A 26419-nucleotide genomic window follows, 5' to 3' on the forward strand; every position below is an offset into this window, starting at 1 on the left:
GAAATATAAAAATATAGTCCAAACAGGTAAGGTGTAATTGTATTATGAGCCATAGTGCTTGGTCTGTTTGTCCGATGTAAATCAATTGCAGTTAGAGGCTACATTAATTTCCCCTCTGTAAGCACTTATTGAAATTAGAAATGCTACAGGGAACTATGTACCTGTACATTAATGCTGTGGAAAGACTTCCTGTTCACATAGTCTCCTTCATTTACTGAAGGAGCAATGATTGGAATGTGAGTGCCATCTATACAGCCAATCACGCCTGGGAACCGTGAGAATAAATGTAAAATTTAAGTAGTAGTTCAAATATCACCACATCATGAATTAAGTTTCGTTCATCCTGATACCTGCAATTTTGTGGCATCCCTCTTTGATAAATCTTGTGGGTCTATGACCGGGGAACACCACAAACGAGTACACGAGACGTTTCAGTGCAACTGTAACATTCCTGACTGCCCGACAGACGGTAGCCTTGGAAACGTGCTCAGCGTCACCAATATTATACAGAAAGCTCCCGTTTGCAAAAAACCGAAGTGCAATACAAATAATATGTACAGAACTGAGAGAATGTCCGCGATGTGTCACATGAGCAATATTAGGCCTGAGGATGTTATTCAAATAAATTATAGATTGTGCTGAAAAACGGTAACGTTCACACAGGAGATCATCAGGAAATGATAAAATGTCCGAACGCGCTCTAATCACTCTCCCGGCGGAGAGCTCTGCGGAGAATTTGGGCTTCAACATCTACTGGCTCTTCAAGGGAGGGGCACGCCATGTCTGACACTTCCTACAGTCAGGTTTCTGACAAAGAGGCGGAGAATGTCAGGGTTAGTTGAAGTAAACCTGCTAGGGGGCAGGTTAGCTTCACGGAGTGTGTCGTCATAGTAACTCACTCAGAATTAATCTAAACTCGCTTTGTGAAACCGAAAACCCAGAGTTTTCGTTAACTCAGGGTATACTTACTCAGAGTTTGCACTAAACCGGCTTCCTGAAATAGGGCCCTGGTCTCAAGGCAGCCACTCATCTCACTGCGCCAAACTCATTCTCACACAGAATAGGTGGAGAGACTGACAATTTTGCTGAAATGAGCAGAAGCTGCTGAGAATTGTGCTGATAAGAGGTGAAAAGGCTGAAAATTTTGCAGAAAAGAGGTGAATCAGCAGAATTTCTGCTGAAAAGAGTTTTTTTTCTGAAAAAAGCTGAGATTTGTGCTGAAAAGAAGTGAAAATTCTGAAAATTTTCAGTTTTTTCTGAAAACAGCAGAAAAAACTGAAAAAACTGAAACTTTTGCTGAAAAGGGGTGAAAAAGCTGAAATTTGTGTTGAAAAGAGTTAAATAAGTTGAATTGGTAACTGAAAGAAATGTTGCCATAAGCGGGATTTGAACCCCGGCCTCCCAGTCTGAGAACGGCTGCTCATCTCACTGAGCTAAAACACAGCTCAGCCCAGCAAGGAAAATCAGTGACGCCATTGATAATATGGCAGAAATGGGCAAAAAAGATTGTATAAAAAATTCAATATCTCAAAAAGTATAGAAGTTATGAGCACCAAAAGTCATAGTAATAATTAGCAGAAAGAGCAGAATTTTTCGAAGTTTGAACGGTGCAAATAGCATGAACACTGAGAGAGTAGTTAAGCAGCAAAAAACGTACGGAAGCAACCAGAATAATAAAGAATAAAGAGAAACAGGAACTCATAAGGGCATCCACACAATTATAGTCCAGCATGTGTTATGTGTGAGTAGCTCCACTTAAATAGGAAGGTTCAGGCTACATTGTCCAGTGTCACCTCCTTTTCTCTCTGCAGCATATTCACCACCGGCTCATCCACCTGACACCTGCTGACTACGATGACTTTGTCAACATGATCCGCAGCGCAAGAGGTGCTTTCTGTCTGACTCCTGTGGGTATGATGCAGTTTAATGATGTGCTGCAGAACCTGAAAAGGGGCAAACAGACCAAGGAACTATGGCAGCGTATATCCCTGGAGATGGCAACCTTCTCTCCGTGAGCAGCACACTCGGGGAGACAAAATCTGCTCAGCGTCAGCCTGGGCCAAGAAGTCCCATCCAGCCTCCAGCATAGCTACTGCCACTGCACTGAGCTGACCACACTTACGTGTGATTTTGTTAGGGCCATTGCTTCCTGCTCCGAGGACTCAGTGAAGCGCACATAGGCAGTGCAATCGACTCCCATTCCCCAATTCACAGACTTACTTTCGTTTTTTGTGTTTGTCCACCAGAGCGTTGTGAAGTAGCCTGGTCACTTACCTGCTCTTCCTGGCTGATCTTTTATCATTGTTTATCGTTATGTAAATGTGGAATTCCGGTGTACTCCTTCCTTTCTTCATTTCTCCTCAACTTAAGACTGACAGGGATCTCTCCTCCTCATCCTCACTTCATTTTCACTGTTTTGTATTCTGTTTTTAGTTTTGTTTTAAAGGAAACCACTGCGTGAGTTATTTTTTATGCTGCAACATTCCTGTGTAGTGTTAGATGCTTCACTCACCAGAGTCTTGTCACCATGGATATGAATCATTACAGTGTGGGACAAAACAATGATTTGTGAGAAGAAGAAAAAAAGTTTAATATGAAGCATTTTATTGTCCCTATTGGTGAGGATTTTTCAGTATTTTGTTTAATCTTTTTTTGATACTTTGTAATAGGCTATGACACGTAAGCAAATAGGAATGGGACGAGAGTGAGGGAATGCTGAAGGTGCTTTTTCTGTTGTGTGGGATACATTTGTACATTTTAGCCTGCCTGAGAAGTGACATGAACAGCTCCAGACCAAAACCAGAGGCCACCTCACCACTGCTTAGGCAAACAATGTCTGCAAGGCCTTCTCGAGCTACACTGTCCAACAGTCAAAACACCTTATCAGTCCCATTTGGGCTAAGTTGTTTGTTTGTTTTAAAATAATTTTCCAATATAGAATCCCCAGATTTCCAGCAGCTGTCAGAACGTTTAATAGATCTTTTATATAAATATAAAAATGCTTTAAGGCAAACTAGATTTGCTTAATCTAATTTACAATGCTGTCTAAACACAGCTACTAAACAGACTCCTGACTAAAACGCAATAAAAAGAATTTAGAATAGCATGACCATAAATATTAAAATCACGCATCCAGCCCTTCTTCACCACATCTAAAGCACTGACTAGTTTAAATGCACAGAATACAGCAGTGTGGATGGAGATGGCAGACCTATTGGAAGCAGCATTGTCCATTTGACTGATCCACATCCTTTTTCGTCCAAAGTTTTCCATATTGTAAAAGCCAAACATACCGTGTAAACACTCCTTTATAAGCCTTTCGTTTGTCCAGTGCTATAGAGTGCATTTGCCTTGTTCTGATGCACCAAACAGAACTAAAACCACTGTTTGGATGATTGAAGTGTAAAAGAAAAACTTTCTGGCCGCACTCAGAAAAACCCAAATAAGCCACACAAAACTGAAATGTCTGCTTTATTATTCATGTGCCTGTTTTTGAAGGCTAGGAATTTGGTTCAGCAAATGTACATTTTTAGTGCAAACCATACACAGTGGACAAGTCCCAGACATTGCTGTCTCACCTTTCAACCACATTTGTTTTCTCTGCAGATTACACTGACATCTATTATAGTGTAATCAGTACCAGTCACCATATCAGCTTAGCGTTTTAGGTTGTCCGAGGTCCTGAATTATATGCTGCTCATGCTTTGTATACACTGTCACACATGTACAGTGTAGCTAATCATCTAAAACCCAAATGTTCTGAGACTATTACTTTGGCACCACGTTCTCTTAATTAGACATGGCTTTGGCTTTGCTCTGGAAAGTGCTATCTTCTTTGTTTTCAGTTTTCTGGTCCACTTAAGCCCCAACACTCTTCAAGACAGTTACCAGACACAAATGACACAGTGTGTTTGAGTGGCCCTCTTCTTCGATGTGGTTAGCTCATAGCCCATGGTGCTGTTACTTCAAGACATGTTGACACAGTCCAGGCAGCTGCTGTGGTTCTGAAACTGGCTCATTGGTTCTGGACCTCACAGGTGAAGGTGACGTAGTAGAAAATGTACTGTGATATTTTTGTATTTCTCAAAAGTGTAGTTCGATTGAAAAGTTGTATATGTGCTGATTGCAAAAGGTTCTAATTGAGAGTGCAAAGACAAAAAATAAAAGCAATAGTAAAAGTGTAGAGTTTACTTTAATAAAGATCATTGAAAACACTAAATTGCTTTGACTGATTTGTGGGTTTGAGTAGGGATTTATTTGTTTTGGCCAAACCAACGTGTTTCTGTGCAATATCTCACCCATGGCCACAAGAGTTAGCAGTTATCAACTGATAAATTAGTAAGACTCAGATTGTTCAATCCTTTTCCTGACAATACCCACTGTCATATATACTATACAGCAGTCCCTCGTTTACGTTACGTTCTAAAAATAACCCGCGATAGGTGAAATCAGCAAAGTAGCCAACTTTATTTATCTAAAATTATTATTATAGATGTTTTAGGGCTGTAAAACCCCTCACTACACACTTGTTACGTGTCTGCAGGCTGCATGTTTTCTTTCCCTCCCCTTTTGTTTGCCATTCCCTTAGGTCGCAGACTGCAGGCTGATGTCAATCTGGGGACGTCCAATTAATTAGAGGAGGGAGGCCCTGATTGGACAAACCAGGAGTGAAGCCCTTGATAAGGAGACTCACCTGTGGTGGGCGCGGCTCTCTTCCCTCCTTGAATTGTTTGACACATGTGTGACGGTTTCCTGCTGTCTTTCTTTTGTTTGATGATTGTGGTGGGAGTAAAGTGGACTAGGTGAGTTTGGGGACCCCATACACTTACTCACGTAGAGTCTTTGTGTTAGAAACACTAGGTAAGTAGGTTGGTGCCACCCATGTAATTTTGAGCTTGTTTTAAGTTGAGGTTTGGGTCTATCTCTCCTGTTTGTTGCTTTTCTAGGATAGTAGCTCAGCTCAGCTAAGTTTTGGTTTTGTCTTTTTGGTGTTTTTTTTTTTTTTTTTTGGCACAACCTAACTGTCCCTATTTCCCCCACATTTGTTGTTTGAGTCTGGGTTGTTTATTTTGTGAGAGCGCTGCCATTAAACCTTTTTTCATAACACCTGTACTGAGTTTCCGGAGTTGTTGTGTTATCCCCTCCTGCCCTCGGGGAGACGTAACACACTTTATACACTTTTCTCAGACAGAAATGAACATTTTCACTTTTCTCTCTTGTTGGGGAGAAAACTTACAAACATACAGTACAGCACTTCAGCACTGCTAGTGAAGATTTGTGTAAATTTGACAAGCTGAACGCATTCTGTACTGTACAGGAGACACAGCACGAGATTGGCTGTAAACCATTGTCAGTAAATCAGGACCCAGAACACAAAGCATTGTTTTAAAAAAAGATTTGCACAAAAAAATTCTGCGAAACGGCGAGGCCACGAAAGCTGAAACGCGATGTAGTGAGGGACCACTGTATTGCCAAAATTCCCACAGAAATCCAAATCATCAAATTCAAGTGTTCCAATTGCTTCCATGACCACAGGTATGTAAAATCAAACACCTAGGTATGCAGACTGCTTTATTTGTGAGAGAATGGCTCACTCTCAGGAGCTTAGTGAATGCCACCTGTGGAATAAGTTCAGTCGTGAAATTTCCGAGAAGCTTCTTTAGTTCATCATTTCTCTTCTCTGATGAGAGGTGAAACATCTTCAAGCAACTTAAAGAAGTCCAGACACTTTTCTTTCCAAGCTCCTTAGACTACGATGACCTGAATGACTGAGAACACAGATATCTTGCTACTAAATATTGCGCAGTCAACTGTTAGTGGTGGTATTATAGCAAAGTGATAACGATTAGGAATAACATCAACCATGCTACAAAGTGGTAGGCTACGTAAAATCACAGAGCGAGTTCAGCAGACTGTGAGGCACACAGTGCACCAAGGTTGCCAACTTTCTGCAGAGTCAGTGGCTAGAAACCTCCAAATTTCATGTGGCCTTCAGTTTAGCCCAATAACAATGCATGGAGAGGTTCACAGAATGGGTTTCCACGACCGAGCAGCTGCATCCAAGTAAAGCTGCCACGGGACTGTAAAGACCTCACAAATGCACTTTGAAAGAATGGTCTAAAATTCCTATAAACACAGTACTAACCCTTGTGGAAACCCTTCCCAGAAGAGTTGAAGCTGTTCCAGCTGGAAAGCTAATGAAGCAATCCATTTTGTCCATTTTGTTTACCAATCAAGATATTAGAAGCAGGGCCTGTAGGGTTTGGAAGTCGGCAGATGGACCCTGCATGGTTTGTTTTTTTTTCTATGAACTATATACAGTATATATACAGTGTATATATAACCGGGTGATGTCCAGTGTAGTTCTTTTCCCATGTCCCAAATAATTAATATCGTTTCAAAGTTACAGTCTTAGAACAGTTATAACTTAATTAGAGCTCCCCTCTGTGAATCGTTACCTTATCGTGGTGAAGGGGTTTGTGTGTCCCAGGGATACCAGGGGCTATGTTGTATGGGGGCTTTTGCCCCCTGGTAGGGTCTCCCATGGCAAATTGGTCCTGGGTGAGGGACCAGACAAAGAGCGATTCAGAAGAACCCTATGAAAAGACCATCCAGGGAACAGATCACCCTGCCCGGGGTAGGGTTACCGGGGGGCCCACCCTGGAGTCATGCCCAGGGAGGGTGCCCGAGCGTGAGCGTCTGGTGGCCGAGCATTAGTCCATGGGGCCCGGCCAGGCACAGCCCGAAAAAGGGACATGCGCCGATCTTGCTGCAGGGTCACGGCTCGCAGGAGGCATGGTAGGGGTCAGGTGCAATGTCGGGCGGCGGCCAGGAGAGGAGGTCCTGGCGGACCGATTCCGGGCTACCAAGACTGGCAATTGGGACGTGGAATATCACTTCTCTGGTGGGGAAGGAGCCTGAGCTAGTGCGTGAGGTTGAGAGGTACCGGCTAAATATAGTCAGGCTCACCTCAATGCATGGCTGGGCTCTAGAACCAGTCTCCTGGAGAGGGGCTGGACTCTGTCTCAGTCTGGAGTTGCCCCTGGTGAGAGGCGTCGGGCTCGGGTGGGTATCTTGGTATCCCCTTGGCTTGCTGCAGGTATGTTGGGGTTTCTCCCAGTGGACGGGAGGGTTTGTTCCCATCTGTGCTTATGCACCAAGTGGCAGTTCAGCTTACCCAGCCTTCTTGGAGTCCCTGCGTGGGGCACTGGAGGGTGCTCCCCCTGGGGACTCTGTTGTCCTACTGGGAGACTTCAATACTCATGTTGGCAACGACAGTGAGACCTGGAAGGGCGTAATTGGGAGGAACGGCCTCCCTAATCTGAACCCGAGCGGTGTTTTGTTATTGGATTTCTGTGCAAATCACAGTTTGGCCATAACGAACACCATGTTTGAACATAAGAGTGTCCATAAGTGCACGTGACACCAGGACACTCTAGGCCACAGGTCGATGATTGATTTTGTAATTGTGTCACCAGACCTGAGGCCATATGTTTTGGACACTCGGGTAAAGAGAGGGGCTGAGCTGTCAACTGATCACCACCTGGTGGTGAGGGAGGATGCTGGGCAGACCTGGCGCGCCCAAACGTACAGTGAGGCTGTGCTGAGAACGTCTGGCAGAGGCCCCGGTCCACGAGATCTTCAACTCACACCTCCGGCAGAGCTTCAACAGCATTCCAAGGGAGACTGGGGACATTGAGTCTGAATGGTCCATGTTCAGCACCTCGATTGCCGAAGCCGCTCCACTGAGCTGCGGCCGCAAGATAGTTGGTGCCTGTCGTGTAGCCACGAAGCTGAAGAAGGAGTCCTTCCGGGCTTGGTTAGCCTGTGGGACTCCAGAGGCAGCTGATAGGTACCAACAGGCCAGAGATTCTGGCAAACCATCTGGCGACTCAGGAGGGGAAAGCGGTGTTCTACCTGCACTGTGTGTAGTGAGGGTGGAGTGCTGCTGGCTTCAACTGAGAAAATTGTCAGGTGGTAGCAGGAATACTTCGAGGATCTCCTCAATCCCACTGGCACGTCTTCCGTGGTGGAAGCAGAGTCTGGGGACGAAGGGGATGACCCGCCAATCTCTGAGGGCGAGGTCATTGAGGCAGTTAAACAACTACTTGGTGGTAGAGCCCCTCGGTGGATCCTGTGGGGGGTCTCAGGATCTCATCTCTGCTTTTTACAGATGATGTGGTCCTGTTGGCTTCATCAGGTGATGGCCTACAGCTTGCCTTGGAAAGGTTCGCAGCCGAGTGTGAAGAGGTGGGAATGAGAATCAGCACCTCCAAATCTGAGGCTATAGTCCTCAGCCGGAAAAGGGTGGAGTGCCCACTCCGGGTAAGGGACAAGACCCTGCCCCAAGTGGAGGAGTTTAAGTATCTCGGGGTCTTGTTCACGAGTGATGGGAGAAGGGAGTGGGAGATCGACAGACGGATTGGTACAGTGGCTGCAGTGATGCGGATGCTGTACCGGTCTGTTGTGGTGAAGAGAGAGCTGAGTGTAAAAGCGGAGCTCTCAATTTACCGGTCGATCTACGCCCCTACCCTCACCTATGGTCACGAGCTGTGGGTAGTGACCAAAAGAATGAGATCGCGAATACAAGCGGCGGAAATGGGCTTCCTCCGAAGGGTGGCTGGCCTCTCCCTCAGAGATAGGGTGAGAAGTTCGGCCATCCGGGAGGGGCTCAGAGTAGAGCCGCTGCTCCTCCACATCGAAAGGAGCCAGCTGAGGTGGTTCGGGCATCTGACAAGGATGCCTCCTGGGTGCCTCCTGGGTGAGGTTTTCAGGGCATGTCCCACTGAGAGGAGGCCCCGGGGCAGACCCAGGACAAACTGGAGAGATTATATCTCTCGGCTGGCCTGGGAACGCCTTGGTGTTCCCCCGGATAAGCTGGAGGTGGTGGCTTGGGAGAGGGAGGTCTGGGCTTCTCTGCTTGGGCTGCTGCCCCCGCGACCCGGCCCCGGATAAGCGGAAGAAAATGGATGGATGGATTGATTAGAGCTCCAACTGAGAAATTAGGTCAGGGACCTAAAAGATTCATTCTTTTAAATAAAACATTTGCAAATGTCACTAACTTCTATCTTATTTAACAAACTTACATTTCTTAATTGCTCTGACATTTGTTTAACAGAGGTGATATGTGTCAGATGCAGAGGTGGGTAGTAACGAGTTACATTTACTCCGTTACATTTATTTGAGTAAGTTTTTGAAAAAAATGTACTTTTAAAGTACCTTTTTTGCATGATACTTTTTACTTGAGTACATTTGTGAAGAAGAAACGGTACTTTTACTCCGCTACATTTGCAAAATTCGACTCGTTACTTTAAAAAAATAAAATAAAATTAGTCTAACACATTAGATAACATGCCACTAGTGGAGTTTCCGGTAACATTTTTGCCAATGAGATGTGGCCATGCAGTCACATGACCAGTTTGAAACTGTGGCGGGCAGAGTGGCCCAAGCGTTTCAAAGTAGCAGACACACGGAAAGAAGAAACATGAAAACATGGCAGAGTCTACGCTAGAGCTGAAGAGGATGAACAGCATTTTCCTCACATACAAAGAATGTTTCGCTTAAAAGCAGCACAAAAGAACAGCTATGTCTTCAGTGTCTGTGTCTTCAGTGAGAGCCAAAACAAACCAACTTTTCAGCGTGAAATAACTCAACTCGTGTAACCTGAGGAAACGGTAAGTTTTCTCTAAATATCTTTTTAGCTGTAGTTAGCTGGATGTCAGTCTTATGTTGCAGCAGCTGTGTCGAGCTCGAGCTGCGAGTCTGATACTCTGATGCGACCTGAGTGTTCAAACTGTGCGTTCATAACATGAAGCTTATCATACAAAATCGGTCCCTTGCTCTCCCTCTCTCTGTCTTTCACTCACAAAGACACACACACACACACAACACCATCAACTTTGCTAAATTACTACTGAAAAACATTAGGCAGCTGTAATTGAGCAGCAATGTCCATCCAGCTCTTTTCATGGTTGTTGTAGTCGTGATAATTTTGTGAGGCCACATTGAAAAGCCTCGGATACGGAAGCGTAGAGCTGCCACCCAGGCAAAAGAAAAATAGAGCTATATCACGTTATAACGTGAGAATGTAATGTTTGTACAATATACTATCACGTTATTACAATATACATAATTATCACGTTCGTACAATATAAATATTATATTGTACGAACGTGATATTATATTGTTCAAGCGTGAACAGTATATTGTACAAACATTAAAAGTATATTGTTATAACAATAAACTTTTCACATTATAACGTGATATAGCTCTATTTTTCTTGCCTGGGTGGCATACGCTTACGTACTCGGATGAGCTTTCCAAAGTTCTACAAGTTGTGCCTCCATCTCTTGTGTCCAGATCACACCCTGCACCGCCGTGCTGCTCCACCTTTTCTCTTTCATTTCTGTGTTTGTGCGTGCGCAGTGTGAGAGGCTGCCTTGAGGGGCGACAGGATTTCAAACAGGTTTGATTATCATGCGACCAAACGATTGATGATTGGGAGCTGGTCGTCAGGTGTTAACTGCTTTTCGTTACCCCATGTATACTACACGATGCACGACACACGATTAAGGCAAAACTCGGGCCGATCCCCAAAATGGTTGCGCAACTGAAAAATCGGCTCAAAATGGGCCAAAAATCGCACAGTGTATGGACAGCTTTTGAAGGCTAGCTCCAAACAAATATCTGCAGTTTGGCAGTGTATACAGCACTATAATGACCAGACCTAATTCTTTTGAAAACCATACATCTTTCCACAGGTCTCCACTTCATCAGACATCACCTAGACTCAGAGCTGGATGAGGCCAGCACAAACAGAAGCCTAACCAACAAAGATGATGGATCCATGGGGTCAGGAAAGCCAGAAGCAGAGGAGCTGGAGAGGTACCTTTCATGTCCATTCACTGGAGGTGTGGATCTATTGCATGGCGTTCAAGAAGCTGTCGATCACAACCAATACAGCTCTTCCTGCATCTGGAGCTTGTGAAGGACTTCTCAGTCATGCAGGACTCTTGTTCACTGCTAAATAGTCACAGCTTCACAGAAAGAACCTTGAGAGCAAACTGCTGCTGAAGCTTAACCATCACAATGGCACATTTTTGCTAAATATGCAGAAATAGATGCACACCCATACAATTTATGGTAAACTGAGCTGCCTTGTATGAACATATGTTGAAGATGTCTCATGCTGATGTTTCTCTGAGGCTGCTGTGCCATTTGGAGCAAAAATGAATATAAAGTTTACAGCATATATTGTCACTGGAAATTGTTTGCACTGTTTATACATTTATATTATTTACTGTAGGTATTGGTGAAAAAAGCTTTGTTGTGAAAAACTGAAATCTGGAAATTAGAATTGTTGTGCCCTATTTCGTTGATGTTTTTACATATATTCCTGTTGAAAATACTAAAGTTTGTATATGTATTTATATTTGTTTGTCTGATAGCATTTATTTATAAAATAAATCTGACATTTCAAACAGTTACTCGCTACTTGAGTAGTCTTCGCCAAGTACTTTTTTACTCTTACTTGAGTAACTTTTTTGATGAGTACTTTTCACTTTTACTTGAGTAATAATATTTTAAAGTAATGCTACTCTTACTTGAGTACAATTTTTGGATACTCGACCCACCTCTGGCGACTGGACAGGAGACCGGGCTGCTAAGGGCGACTGGACAGCTGGCTGAACTGAGGGCTGGAGTGGTGGTTGTGATGAAAATGGAGTTGTTGGAGGAGTAGCTGACTGAGCTTCAGGCTGGGCAGCTGACTCAAAAAACATAGCCCCAGAATAAACAATCCCAAGGTCCAAAGAAAGAGAAAAAGTGTCCTTTTCACTCACCACAGTTGGCTGCTTTGACATCCTGAAGTCTGGCTGTGGGGTGATGCGCTGGTGGCGCGTCCGTTGCTTCCTCCTCAGTGATGGATTCGATGGGCCGGGTCACATAACTTATTCACAGAATCAATTATATCCTCCCAAAGATCATCAGACGGGAAGAGTGCTGCTGGGTCCATGTAGTGGTCGTATCATTCTGTCATAGGTAATAGGCTGTGTGACAGGCAGTAAAAAGGACCCAAAATGCAAGACTCTCAAAGACGGGGCTGGAACTCAAAACGCAGCTTTATTGCTGGAAAAATCTCCTTAAAAATTAACTCTCACAAAAGCAAAATGGATTGTTATATAGCGCTTTTCTACTCTCACGGAGTACTCAAAGCGCCCTATACAACATGCCACATTCACCCAGTCACTTTCTCTAAACTTAGTGCTGTCTAAACACATTTACACTCCGATGGATGTCTCAGAGAGCAACTTGGGGTTAGTATCTTGCCCAAGAATACTTGACATGCAGACTGACATGCAGACTGGAGGAGCCAGGGATCGAACCGGCAACCTTCTGATCAGTAGGTGACCTTAGTGATGTGACGTTCTGTATCGGGGCTTCAAAGCTTGTGTCGAGTAATGTGTAACATGGTAGACTAATGTGCCTGTGTTAATTCAGCTCCATATTATTGTGTGAAGTTGCACTGGGTTGGGAGTGATTTTGTGTGTGTGTGTGTGTGTGTGTGTCACATTTTTGGTGAGCCAATGGGTGGAATGGGGTTGGACTAATTAGAGGCAGGTGTACTTGATTGCACTGATACACTGGTCTTCTTATAGCCCACACTACAAACACTGCTGTGTCGTTTTGTCTCTCTGTGCAGGTATGTACTGTGATGAAATTAGATATGTTTGGGATGGATGGGTTTTGTCCTATGAATTCTATAGTGAAAGTGTCGTTTTGTCTCTCTGTGCAGGCCAGGGCCTATTATATGCCACAGCCTAAAGGCAGCAGAGTTGCAGAGGCTGGAGTGACCACTGGCTATATGCTTGCAGGGTGGTGGGTCTCCAAGGACAACTTCTAACCCTGTTACAGGCAACACGTGGAGTGCAACTGGCCGTGTGGCATAGCTGGCTCTGGCCTTGGGACTGTGTGTTTTTTATACAATTCATAAATGGGACACTGGACTGTTTTATCTTTTATCTCTTGATATATTTTTTTGTCAATAAATAATCTTTTAGAATTTTATTGACTGTCATCTTTTTGCCCACGACAGAGACGGTTGGTCAGACCTAGAATCTTTCTTTGGGTGTGTTACAAATGGGGGGGGGTGTTTCCGCGATATGCGTAACGAGGCTTGCTTCATTGATGGGAGGAGCTGAAAATGATGACGTCCGAAGCCTCGCTGTCCCCCCCAAGACTGCCCGGCTGTACCACATGACTGGTTCAGGAAGTGGTTCGAACTTTGCCGCGAGCTATGACAGCGATATAAACCCCTCAGACTTCATTCAAAATGTGGGTGTTTGATGGAGAGTTGCGGTTAGTGAGAGTTTGGAGACAGTTTGGAGGTTTATGAGAGTGAGGAGAGAAAGTCAGGAGAGAATGGAGCCAGCTAAGAAGAGGAGGATGTCCTCCCCTGTGTGGGAACATTTTGATCTTATTCCTCTCAACAAGGTATGTAAATTTCTACAGAAGATGTATTTTCATAATACTGATGGTGCAATGCAATTTATGTTGAGCTGTCTTTACTTTCGTACAAGGTGAAGTGTTTGCTATGTGCCAGGGAGCTGGGATATAACAACAACACCTCATCCATGCTTAGGCACTACAGAGCTTTGCCTGAGAATAAGGGGAACACCGGTATGCCCGATGGACTGGCCATCGGGCATATGGTTTTTGTTTTTTGTAACGGTATAAACAATGAGAGGTGGTGGATTGGCCAGATGCTGGCCGGTGTGTAAAAATAACTCAGTTGTTTGATGGTGGCTATAGCGTAGCTTCCACAGATTCAGTAACATCAAGTGGTGGAGGCCAGCAGGTGGATGAAGGAAAGGGGAGGCAAGAGGAGCAGAGACCCGAGGCAGCACCGGTCCGAGTGTCAGGTGAACTGAACTTCAGGTAAGAAGTTATGACCTGCAGTCTATCTGGGTCAGATATGAACCAAGTTTAGGTGCAATTTATTTTCGTTGTGCTGACTTTCTACAGTCAGTTACAATAACTCGTACTGCGTATTAGCTAGCATGATGGAGTTTCTATACAGCTGGGTGGGTGCTATGATGTTACTGATAGTGAACTTTATTTTAATCATAAGGTTAGAGTTTCCAACCGTCCCGTTAAAAAAAAAAAGAATCGTCTCGTATTCAGAGAAAATATCACGCGTTTCGTTTTGAGCTGAAAAGGAACACAGTTTGTCCTGGACTTCAGCTAGAATGAAAAAAGACACAAAGCTGGAGTTATTCTGTCGTTACGCTGCAGCTGCCTCGTCTCTCCTGTTTCTACTTCAATCATGAAACTGATCAATGATCAGCTGATCAGCTTCTCTCTCTTGTTTGTTTATCGCCCACTTTGCGCCAGAAAGAGGAAACCAGCAGATGTCGCGGTAAACAGCAGCAGCACGTTTAAGCTTGATCAGCTGTTGTTAGAATTTATTTAATATTAATTTCTAGTATCAGCTGATGTTTGCTGGAGCCACAGCTGTAAAGCTGCTGGTCATGATGTCGGTTTGGATATGTGGTGAGAGGGAAACATGAAGATGAAACCAGGAGATGTCCTTACTGGATCATCAGAGCTGAACAGGTTTATGGAGAAACAGGTTTACCTTTTAGGTGACATGAATGAGTTGAAGTTATGAACTGTTTCTGAGAGACAAATAACACCAGGATCCTTTTCTAAGTAGCTGACAGCTGGTAACTGTGCAGGGGCGGGTCTAGCAAAATGTTGCCAGGGGGGCAGGTAGGGCATTAACAGGGAGAGGGGGGCACAAAGAAATACTTTTCTTTCTTATTCTCATTTAAAATGTCTAGCTTTTAAAAAATAATTATCTGAAGCTTACAACCAAAGTTTTTATCTGACGTAAAATGTATAGAAATCATACATATACCAACAAGACTGTACATCACTGTCATAAAAGCGTCTGTTTTCATTCAAAGGCTTTATGGCTTTAATACCTGGGGGGCCGGTCTCTCGTCAAAATGCCCGGGCTGATTTTTTTTTGTCCCAGTCCAGCCCTGGGCACGACACGCAGTGCATTAATTTGAGCAGGTGCATTAAAAAAGAAATGGCCGCACCAGCGGTGCACATCGCAAATCAGCTCACATAGACACATTAGTTGTGCCTCTTCTTAATGACAGTATTTTAGCTAACAACCCCAACTACCAGATTCAACTTGTAATTGGCTAAAAATAACTTACTTATTGGCTAAAAATAACAACGTCCCTCTCACCAGACGTTGTTAGCTTTCCACATTCCGACACTTCAAATGCTTCAGGAGCTTTTCCGCTCAGCGCAGCATCAGCACCACTGACTCGAGACAGAATTCACAATGCATTTTTGGGACTTTCAGGTGTTTGGACCAATGTTTTATTTTCTGATCAAACCAGAATTCTTTAATGAGCAGCTGGATTTGTCTTGCATTAACTGGCTGAGTTAATGCCAGTTAATGCGACATCGAAGCAGCTGGAATCCACAGTGCGTGTTCATGGAGCTGCATTTTCACCTGCTGGACATCACTACCTGACAAGTTTAACTGTCTTCAGAACATTGCAGAGGCCTTATTGACAGTATTTGTCTCTAATATCTGTGTGAGCAGATTTTCTCTCACATGAAGAGTGTCCTCAGGTAGCCTCTGAATGCTGGACACTCGGAGACCTGGAGACCGTGGCTCAGGGGGTTGGGAAGCGTATCTGTAATCGGCAAGACACTTCACCCGTTGCCTACTGGTGTTGGCCAGAGGGGCCGATGGCGCGATATGGCAGCCTCGCTTCTGTCAGTATGCCCCAGGGCAGCTGTGGCTACAACTGTAGCTGCCTCCACCAGTGTGTGAATGTGAGAGTGAATGAATAGTGGCATTGTAAAGCGCTTTGGGTGCCTTGAAAAGCGCTATATAAATCCAATCCATTATTATTATTATTATTATTATTATTATTATTATTATTAACATGTGTATTAACAAACATGCCATATTGGCCCAGTTTATTTTTCTTATCATTGTTGTGAGGAGACCATAAATAGCATTTGTATTTTCTGTTGTACAGTCCATTTGCTGTTATGGATAAAAAAGTGTCTTTTTTGTTTCAAAATAGCTGATAACTATTCGCTATCACTATTATATTATATTATTTACTGCTATTATATACTATAACTATCACTATTCAACATCCCACCTGTTTCATCTGTGGAATTTGGTATAATTTCAGAGTTTCTAGTTGTCCTAGCACCACAATAAAGAGTTATCTTATCTTATCTTATCTTATTTAACGATGCAACCACTGAGCTCTCTCAGGAAAAAAGGGTGTCTGGGTTAGAGATGGACCGATCCGATATTACGTATCGGTATCGGTCCGATACTGACCTAAATTACTGGATCGGATATCGGAGAAAAATAAAAAATGTAATCCAATCCATTAAATATCACGAAAGCACCTCACAAAACTTGCAACACGCCGTAACTCACCTCAGAACGTTAGCACATCGGAGCAGTATGCATCACGTGATAGAGCGGCTGTGGCATGCAGGACCTGTCGGTGGTCTGGATAGCATGTGGAGCTTCGCTAGCAACCCGGCATTTCATCTCCGACAAAGTTATCCCAGAGAGAAGTAAAGCAAGTGTGTAAGTCCATCTCTGAATGTTTGTAAAGCATTCCTGCGTTAAGCTTAACAAACGATATATGGAGCGACTGCCTCTTCTTGCTGATACTTCAATCATGAAACTGCTTAATGATCAGCTGATCGGCTTTTCTGTCGCGAGTCCGTCTCTGTTGTTTGTTTTTGGCCCACTTTGCACCAGAAAGAGGAAACCAGCGGCTGAACAACAGCAGCACGTTTAAGCTTGATCAGCTGTTGTTAGAATGTATTTATTATTAGTTTCTACTCGAGGATCTTTTTCTACGTAGCTGACGGCTGGTAACTGTGCAGGGGCGGATCTAGCAAAGTTTAGCCAGGGGGGCCGATAGGGCATTAACAGGGAAAAGGGGGCACAAAGACATACTTTTCTTTCTTATTCTCATTTAAAATGTCTAGCTTTTAATAAATAATTATCTGACACCCAAAGTTTTAATTTGATGTAAAATGAATAGAAGTCAATTACTGTATATAGTAACTATTAAGTCTAATATACCCTATTAAGCTATAGTACTTTTTCCTTTGGGAAGGTACCATCTGTGCAGTCTGCAGTTCTGTAGAAGAAAGATGTTGAATCTATTTAATATTTCTTGAAAAATAATTGATTTCTGTGCATTTTTTTCCACACTGCATCAAATTAAGGTTGATTACGTCGATTAAGCATCATGAGGTGGAGCGTGAGGGGTGGTTCCCTATTTTTTATTTATTTATTTTTGTTGTTGCTGGGAGTTGGAACCCTATTAGTTAGGTTGCTTAATATTTATGCTAAGTACTCTTTAAAATACCAGAATAGGGAGGATGGTGTAGGTTTAAGTTTATTAGATTGATCAGTATTGCTGAACTATGAAATTATTTTTTTTTTTACATACAGGTATAACAGAATAGCTTTAGTGTAGTTGTTGTTTTAAACTTGAGTATGAACTTACACAAAATGCAGCAAGATATTTAAAAAAAAAAAACTTTTGTTGATTAAAAAACACTATATCGGATTCATATCGGTATCGGCAGATATCCAAATTTATGATATCGGTATCGGACAAAGTGGTATCGTGCCATCTCTAGTCTGGGTCAAAGGTCATACCTTTGCTCACTATGCTGGGTCATTGCCTCAATGAACAAATGGAAAAATCACCATCCATTGGCTCAGAAGCTGAGGATGCTATTGAGAAAGAAGCTGGATAAAATACAAACCATGAGCATTATGTTCCTTGCGACACTGCTGGACCCAAGGTTCAGAAAACTCTGGTTTCTCAGCCCTGCAAGAGCTAGCGAAGCAGAAAAAGACTGAAAGCAGAATGTGCTTCCGTAATGAGGGCCTCCACCACCTCCTCTTCCTCCACACCACCACCACAGCCATCAACATCACAAACTGTTGAGGCTGTTTCCCACGGTACTATTGTTATTGCATTTGAGTTGCATTTATATAAACTGTTTGTTGGGTCTGTATCTATTATTGTATGATCTACTGTACAATATAAAGCGCCTTGAGGCGACTGTTGTTGTGATTTGGCGCTATATAAATAACATTGAATTGAAAATTGAATTGTTAGTATCGCATAAAACTCTCATTGTTTAGGTAACAACCTGTGGCGTCGCCTGGATGAGAGTGTCAGGCAGACACAGACAAAATGTAACAGCAGATGCGAATATTGAGGTCCAACGGAGCCAAATATTGGAAGGCTGGAGGACCCCCTTAAATACTGGGAGAGACAAAAATATGTCTATCCTCACTTATATAAGTTAGCACTGACATACCTGTGTACCCCTGCCTCATCTGTGCCCTGTGAGTGAGTGTTTTCAAAAGCAGGGGAAATATTGTCCAAAACAAGAAATGGCCTACGACCTGCCACAGTGGAGAAAGTGTTGTTTTTAAACAAAAACCAATGACGTGTCCCCTAAACACTAATCACTGTCCACACGCCAACCACTCCTCACAGTAAATGATCATTTCCATTTTACGCATTTCCAAATAATGGTAAATGGCCTGTATTTATATAGCGCTTTTCTAGTCCCTTAGGACCCCAAAGCGCTTTACATATCCAGTCATCCACCCATTCACACACACATTCACACACTGGTGATGGCAGCTACATTGTAGCCACAGCCACCCTGGGGCGCACTGACAGAGGCGAGGCTGCCGGACACTGGCACCACCGGGCCCTCTGACCACCACCAGTAGGCAACGGGTGAAGTGTCTTGCCCAAGGACACAACGACCGAGACTGTCCAAGCCGGGGCTCGAACCGGCAACCTTCTGATTACAAGGCGAACTCCCAACTCTTGAGCCACAATCGCCCCATAATCATTTTCCATACTGCTGGTATAAATATACACAGTATACTGCCATCACTACAATATACATGTTTTACACACTCCTTTTGTTGTTGACATTTACAGGCTGTGTGCAAAAGGCCACACTCTTCAAATCCATGCCAACTAATATTTTCACGTCCAGTAGGTGTCCTACTAAAGCAAATGAAGCTTCAAGACGCTTTGCGCTGGGGTGAACCAACTGGATGAAAAGCTTCAGTGCTTCATGAAACTTCATCTGCCCATCACTAGACGACCTGCTCTACCTCCTGAGCTACAGCCACCTCAGAACAAAACTTGGAACAGAAACACTAGAACATGACAAACACACAGCATGTAGAAAGTACAACACAACAAAGAGCAAAGGAAAACACAGGGCTTAAAAACACAGGGGAGTAATCAGGGAATGGGAAAAAGGAGGGAGACACTGCTGGGAGAAATTAGGGCTAACGAGACAGGGGAAGTAAAACTGAATACACTAACATATGACATGGACCTTCAAAGTAAATAGGAAACAAGAAACAATTTACAAAGACAGACTTGAGAGACAGACTGGAGGAATAATAATAATCAAAAACAGCACAACTAATGAATCAGATCATCATACAAATCATAATACAGAAAAACACCAAAACATGAGAAACAGAAAATGCCGGGTCAAAATGACCCAGACCCAGGTACTGCGCTGCAGTGGTTTGTATCATATCTATCTAATAGACTCCAGTTTGTTCATGTAAATGGAGAGTCCTCTTCACACACTGAGGTTAATTATGGAGTTCCACAGGGTTCAGTGCTAGGGCCAATTCTGTTTACATTATACATGCTTCCCTTAGGCAGCATCATTAGAAGACAGAGCATACATTTACACTGCTATGCAGATGACACCCAGCTCTATCTGTCCATGAAGCCAGATAACACACACCAATGAGTTAAACTGCAGGAATGTCTTAAAGACATAAAGACCTGGATGGCCGCTAACTTTCTGCTTCTTAATTCAGATCAAACTGAGGTTATTGTACTCGGCCCCGAAAAGCTTAGAAATATGGTATCTAACCAGATTCTTACTCTGGATGGCATTACCTTGGCCTCCAGTAACACTGTGAGGAACCTTGGAGTCATTTTTGACCAGGACATGTCCTTCAATGCACATATTAAACAAATATGTAAGACTGCTTTCTTCCATTTGTGCAACATCTCTAAAGTTAGAAATATCCTGTCTCAGAGTGACGCTGAAAAACTAGTTCATGCATTTATTACTTCCAGGCTGCACGACTGTAATTCATTATTATCAGGAAGTCCTAAAAACTCCCTGAAAAGCCTTCAGCTAATCCAAAATGCTGCAGCAAGAGTCCTGACAGGGACTAGAAAGAGAGCAGATTTCTCCTGTTTTGGCTTCCCTTCATTGGCTTCCTGTTAAATCCAGAATTCAAAATCCTGCTCCTCACATACGAGGTCTTAAATAATCAGGCCCCATCTTATCTTAATGACCTTGTAGTACCATATCACCCTATTAGAGCACTTCACTCTCGCACTGCAGGCCTACTTGTTGTTCCTAGAGTATTTAAAAGTAGAATGGGAGGCAGAGCCTTCAGTTTTCAGGCCCCTCTTCTGTGGAACCAGCTTCCAGTTTGGATTCAGGAGACAGACACTATCTCTACTTTCAAGATTAGGCTTCAAACTTTCCTTTTTGCTAAAGCATATAGTTAGGGCTGGACCAGGTGACCCTGAATCCTCCCTTAGTTATGCTGCAATAGACGTAGGCTAGTGGGGATAGGTTAATTGGAAACACTAAATTGCCTATAGGTGTCAATGTGAGTGCAAATGGCTGTCTCTGTCTGTGTTAGCCCTGTGACAGACTGGTGGCCTGTCCAGGGTGTACCCTGCCTCTCCCCCTAAGACAGCTGGGATATGCTCCAGCCCCCACCCACCCATCCCCGACACAACTGTAGCATGTGTGAAAATATATGGAATAAAAATAATAAAAATATTTTCGAAGCAACTTCAAGATTGATGACCAAGAACACTTTTTCTCAGTTTCTTAACCTTTACATTCATTATAGGTTCTAAGCATCACAATAGCTACAGATCCATGGATTGCACTAGTGTGTTGCTAAAAAACAAAAAAAGCATTTCCAGACTTTAACACAGCTAAAAAGTTCAGCAGTGCCCGCACCAAGACTGAAGCTGTTGTCACTCTTGAAGCTAATGAAATCCAGCACTGTGGCATTTCTCAGACTTCAGTAACCACCGAACAGAGAAAATGGAATGGTGGCATGCAAACAAAATTAATTGAGAAATCAGAAACCATTGCACAATACCTCACTGGTACCTCACTGGTAATTTTTCTTATACAGATGAGTCATTATTTCTGTAACATTATTTAATTCCAGAGGTTTTTAAGTTTGTTTTTGTTTTGTTTTTTGCACTTATTGACTTGCAAAAGCCTATATGACATTTTTTATTTCACCATTCATTAACCGCACAGAAAAGGCATCTTTTAAATATGTTAAAATTTTCTTTAAACAAAACAGTATTATTAAAATTCTTCATGACTGGGCCAAGTGTCCTCTTTTTTGGAAATCAAAATATGGTCACCCTACCTATGGGGATCCATAAAGTATTCTGAATCGGATCTCAATCAAACTGTGGGTGAACAAATTAGATAATGTGATGATGATTACAGCAAAACAAAGGGTTCAGCATGTATATTATCAGATAGGTAATCGTTACTGAGGTGTTTTAGTGTAAGTAAGTAAGTAAAACGACAATATTCTTGTAACAAACTCGTTATGTTAGTGTTTTGCTTCTGCTCGCGGGTCACATCTGGGAACTTCACTGTGCTACACACCAGAAACAAAAACAAATCTATGTAACCTTTGTAGCTTCAGTTATTCAAAATAAAAGTGTGTCCACTCATTCGATATTTCCCGAATTGACAGGAAAACGGTTCTCTTTATTTGGTCTTCAGTCTACGAAAACAACTCTTGGATTAATAACGCGGGCCTTCAGATTGTAAACCCTCCCCCTGTGTGACGGATTTGGTTGACTCCAGGCCCCGGCAGAACCAAGATGGCTACCTGAGCACCGACGAAACGAAGTTCACTTTCTCACTGTAAATACTGAAGCTTGTTGTGCTTCTCCGCCATGGACGGATCACTGTGTGTGGACAATGAATACAGGTGAGCGTCACAGACATATTTTATGCTAAGGCCTAGGGGCTGAAGCCCGGTTGTCTGCAGGATTTTGAGTAGCTCTAATAGCCACAGCAGCTAACTGTGGGTACAAGTCATACCCGTAGTTAGGGGACTGGTGTTTGTACTGGGAATCCTTGTTAGCGGCTGGACAACTCAAGGATATACCTGCACTACAATGAGATAAAACCACCAGGAAGCCATGGTCAGGCCACGGTTTTATAGGTTAGACGTTTACCCAGACACACTGAACGCTGTTCTTAGCTAAGCTAACGTTAGCGAGCTTTGCGCATGCACTCAGCAGGCTAAAGAGTTAGTTTGCTGCCGTGCTGCTTTTCAAATGTCCTCCTTCATGTAATATAGTGTGGTGAGTCCGACAGGTATGTGCACTGAGAAGGCACCCTTGTGTCTGGTTTACTGCCAAGTCCCATATTTTCACTAGTGTAACGTGAAGTAGACCAGATGTTGCACAGCGACAGAGGTGCTGTCGACACCAGGTTGGATGTTTTGGTCGTTGCCAAATAACCCGAGCTGTTCGGATTACACTAATAGCCGCAGCATTGCAGACTCGGCGCTCTTTGAACCCCTTTCGCCGACTCTACTTTACAAATACATATGATTTAATATCAAATTAAATGATCTAGAACGCGGCCTGAGAAAGGGTTGATCAGACTACTTTATCGTTGTCATCTCCACTCCAGACCATCACCATTTTAGGACCATCTTAATACAGTATATATTGTTTATATATATAGTTACACAGTGACAAATTTTTAAGCTTTGCTTCTCTACACCACCATAATGGATTTCAAATCTAACGATGAAGATGTGGTAAGTCCAAACCTTGAGCTTAAATTCAAAGGATTTAACAAAAGTAATGCATTAACTGTTTAAGAATTGCAGCCATTTTTTTTTACACAGACTCGATATTCAGAAGCACAAAAGTAATCAGAAATACACTGTTGAAAAAAATAACAGGAACACTTTGAAAAAACATCCGATCTCTATGGGGAAAAATATGTTGGATCTCTTTACTGATATGGATTGGGTAATGTATTAGGAATGAAAAGCTTCCATGTGGTTTGATGGAAATAAAACTAATCAGCTGGAGATGGCTGAATTCAAAGACACCCGAAGACACTCCGTAAATCGAAGTGAAAAACAAATTGCTTTGACTTGTTCATTTTGCTGAGAAACTAGAAGAGCAGGCATGGTGCGTTTCCGCCTTTGAGATGCTCTGGAGGACTTTACTGCTGCCATGCTGCCACCTTCAGTTGCTGTTTGTTTGTTTGTGTCTCTGTCTTCAGTTTTGTCTTCACTAACTAAAGCATTCTCTATTTGGGCTGAGACAGCCTTGGTCTTTGAAAAATACTCAGGTTCCTCTTAGTTGCCTGGAGAATCTCTTGGGTTCTTTTTGTAGTATTCGTTGCATCACAATCTATTTGCAGTTTTATAGCTTTTGGCTGAATCTGATCAAAGTATAGCCCCTACACACCACAGTAGCCCTTTTTCTATTAGTACCTACTTGGGTCGACAGGACCCGACTCAGACCAACTGGTTTGCCATTACGACCCAGTAGTACCTTGTTTGCTGGGGCAGGGCAAACCTTGGGGCAGGGATAGTGCAGTAGGTAGAGTGGTGGCCCCATGATCGGAAGGTTGGGGGTTCCCTACACACTGCTCCTTGGGCGCCCAATGGCTGCCCACTGCTTCACTGAGTGAATGGATTAAATGCAGAGAGGAATTTCCCCGTGGGGATCAATAAAGTATACATTAATATTGTGTGCTTGTCGTCATAGCAACGTGTCTGCGCATTGCAGCTGTTTACTAGAAGGTTTTAAAATTTCTGTACTTTTAGGTGACAGGAGACATGTGGCCTGGTCAAAACACAGAGAGCTGCACTCTAAAAGATCTTTAAACATAGTAAACATACCTTGTGTGCCACAGACTGCTCCCAAACACGAGGGGACAAGTAATACCTCTAAAACACTTAAGTTGGCTTTATTAAACATTAGATCTCTAGCTGGGAAAACATTTTTAATTAATGATTTAATCACTGAGCACAGCCTTGATTTTATGTTTTTAACTGAAACTTGGTTGGACCAAAGTAACAGTGTAGCTGTTCTCATCGAGACGACCCCTCCTAACTACAGTTTTATCAGTGAGGTCAGGGCGAGCAGGAGAGGAGGAGGGGTTGCTGTCTTATTTAATGAATCATTTCAATGTAAGCAGCTATCTCCTGGAAGTTTTCAGTCTTTTGAATATGTGGCTTTACAGCTGAAGGCCCCATCCAAAGTTGTGTTTCTTAATGTTTACAGGCCTCCCAAATAGAGCAGGGCGATATGGCCAAAAATATTTATCACGATATATATTTGAAAATTTGCGATAACGATATAACCGACGATATAATTGATGCGAGACAAAATACAACTCCACAACATTACTAGCACAAAAAGACAACCTTCCATTTATTTTCACTTAAACAAGAAGCTGGTTTTTATGTACATTAAAGCTTTATAAAAATGTAACAGTGCAAATGCAAATTCCTTGCTGAAAGTTTAACCAAAAGGCATTTCCAGTAGAAATGGGCTGACATATCCTGAGCATAACCATGTATAATATCCACTGAAGTTAAAAAGAGGTGCTTTGCAACATTAAACTGCAGTGTGCAGTACGCATTTTTCGGACCATAAGGTGCACGGGATTATAAGGCACATTAAGCGAAACAAAGCAGTCAGATAAATCAAACTTTATTAAACTCATTCTTCTTGCTTCCTCCACTTCTGTACCATTGATTCATTAATGTTGAATTCTCTGGCAGCTGCTCTATTCCCATGTTGTTGCAGTATATTAATGACTAACCTCGTATTGTGGATGGATTATCTCAGTTGTTCTCCTGACTGAAGTTTGGTCCGTTTACAGCATCCTGCCATGCGATTGCATTTGTCTCTAACCATGAAGAACCTTCACGTTAACTTTTATAAGTGGAAAAGTGTTAGTGTTCGTCCTCCAGCTTCACTGTTTATGTTATGCTAACATAGCTGTGTCGCTAGCGATCACGTAGCACATCATTATATACCAGCTAGCCCAACTTCAGTAACCCTACAAACGTCACTGCTGTTTAGTTTTCTGTCTTCATTTATGTTGGAAGTGATAGCAGAGCTGTACGTTTGAATTTTTTCAGAAATCTCTCAGTCAGAACATGCAATATCATGCTTAGGTAACTAGCGAAACTAGCGAGCTAACTTCCGCTAGCTTCCTGCTAACTTCTAACTCCGTTAAATGTAATAACTTTTGTTTTCATGGATGCCTGGAAGTTAAACTTTATAGTTACACCTGGTAAAGCAGCAATGCTGATCGTTTTATTAAAGATGAAAGAATTTAGACAGTTTTTAACTCTAAGTGATGCTGCAGTGTTGTTTGACCTGAAGAATACGGAGTTTAGGACCCAGATTACTCCCAGATTTAAGAGCATCTTAGTCCAACAAATACGACAATAACAACGGCCGCTTGCATGTTCTGCAAAAAAATGTGCTTTGTTGTGTATCTGACGGACAAACACCAAACCAGTTCCACATCACGGAAGTTGCACCATTTTTACAAACCAATTCTGGTTCATCTGTTTCACTCAACAATCGGCCATGTGCGTATGAAAACAAAGGCACTGCGCATGCGCGTTTTACTCCCATTCTATCGCGATATTTCATTTTCCTATCGTTGCCTAACATTATACCGGTATTACCGTGAACGGCATAATATGGCCCAGCCCTACTCCCAAATACTGCACAGACTTTTTTAATGACCTTAGTGAACTGCTGTCTGTGATCTGTGTTGATTTTGACTGTGTAATTATTGCTGGGGATTTTAACATTCATGTGGACAACCCTCAGGACAAAGGGACTAAAGACCTGAGTAACACTCTGGGCAACTTTGGGCTGACTCAGCATGTAACAGAGGCCACACATAATAGAGGACACACTCTTGACCTACTGATCTCCAAAGGCCTGAGCATTTCAAAGGTTACTGTGTCTGATGTGGGCCTGTCTGATCATTACTGTGTTTTCTTTGAAAGTAAAATCTCAGCCCACACAAATATATCAACAACAGTGATCACAAAACGGTGTATAACTGAACACAGTAGTGCAATTTTTAACCAGGTCTTCCCATTAACACCTGACCTGCCCAGAGGGTCAGTCAATGAGCTCGTCAATAGCTTCAATGCTAACATGTTAAATGTAATGGACACTATTGCTCCCATTAAGGT

The 26419-nt window shown here is 42.9% G+C and overlaps 2 protein-coding genes across 4 annotated transcripts in view; both read left to right on the top strand.

The window, feature by feature from the left end:
• Window positions 1–4219, top strand: part of zswim8 (zinc finger, SWIM-type containing 8) — a 65896-nt gene extending 61677 nt beyond the window's left edge. For both annotated transcript variants that reach the window (XM_026189500.1, XM_026189499.1), the window contains exon 27: window positions 1812–4219. In XM_026189500.1, coding sequence (XP_026045285.1) covers window positions 1812–2015 — 204 coding nt within the window. In that variant the 3' untranslated portion in view covers window positions 2016–4219. The remainder of the gene's footprint in view (window positions 1–1811) is intronic.
• A 17749-nt stretch (window positions 4220–21968) lies between these two features.
• ndst2a (N-deacetylase/N-sulfotransferase (heparan glucosaminyl) 2a) overlaps window positions 21969–26419 on the top strand; it is a 64556-nt gene continuing 60105 nt past the window's right edge. For both annotated transcript variants that reach the window (XM_026191234.1, XM_026191235.1), the window contains exon 1: window positions 21969–22144. The gene's annotated coding sequence lies outside the window, so the exon portion shown is untranslated. The remainder of the gene's footprint in view (window positions 22145–26419) is intronic.

This window comes from Astatotilapia calliptera, chromosome 13 (assembly GCF_900246225.1).
Source record: "Astatotilapia calliptera chromosome 13, fAstCal1.2, whole genome shotgun sequence".
In the NCBI taxonomy this organism is placed as follows: domain Eukaryota; kingdom Metazoa; phylum Chordata; class Actinopteri; order Cichliformes; family Cichlidae; genus Astatotilapia; species Astatotilapia calliptera.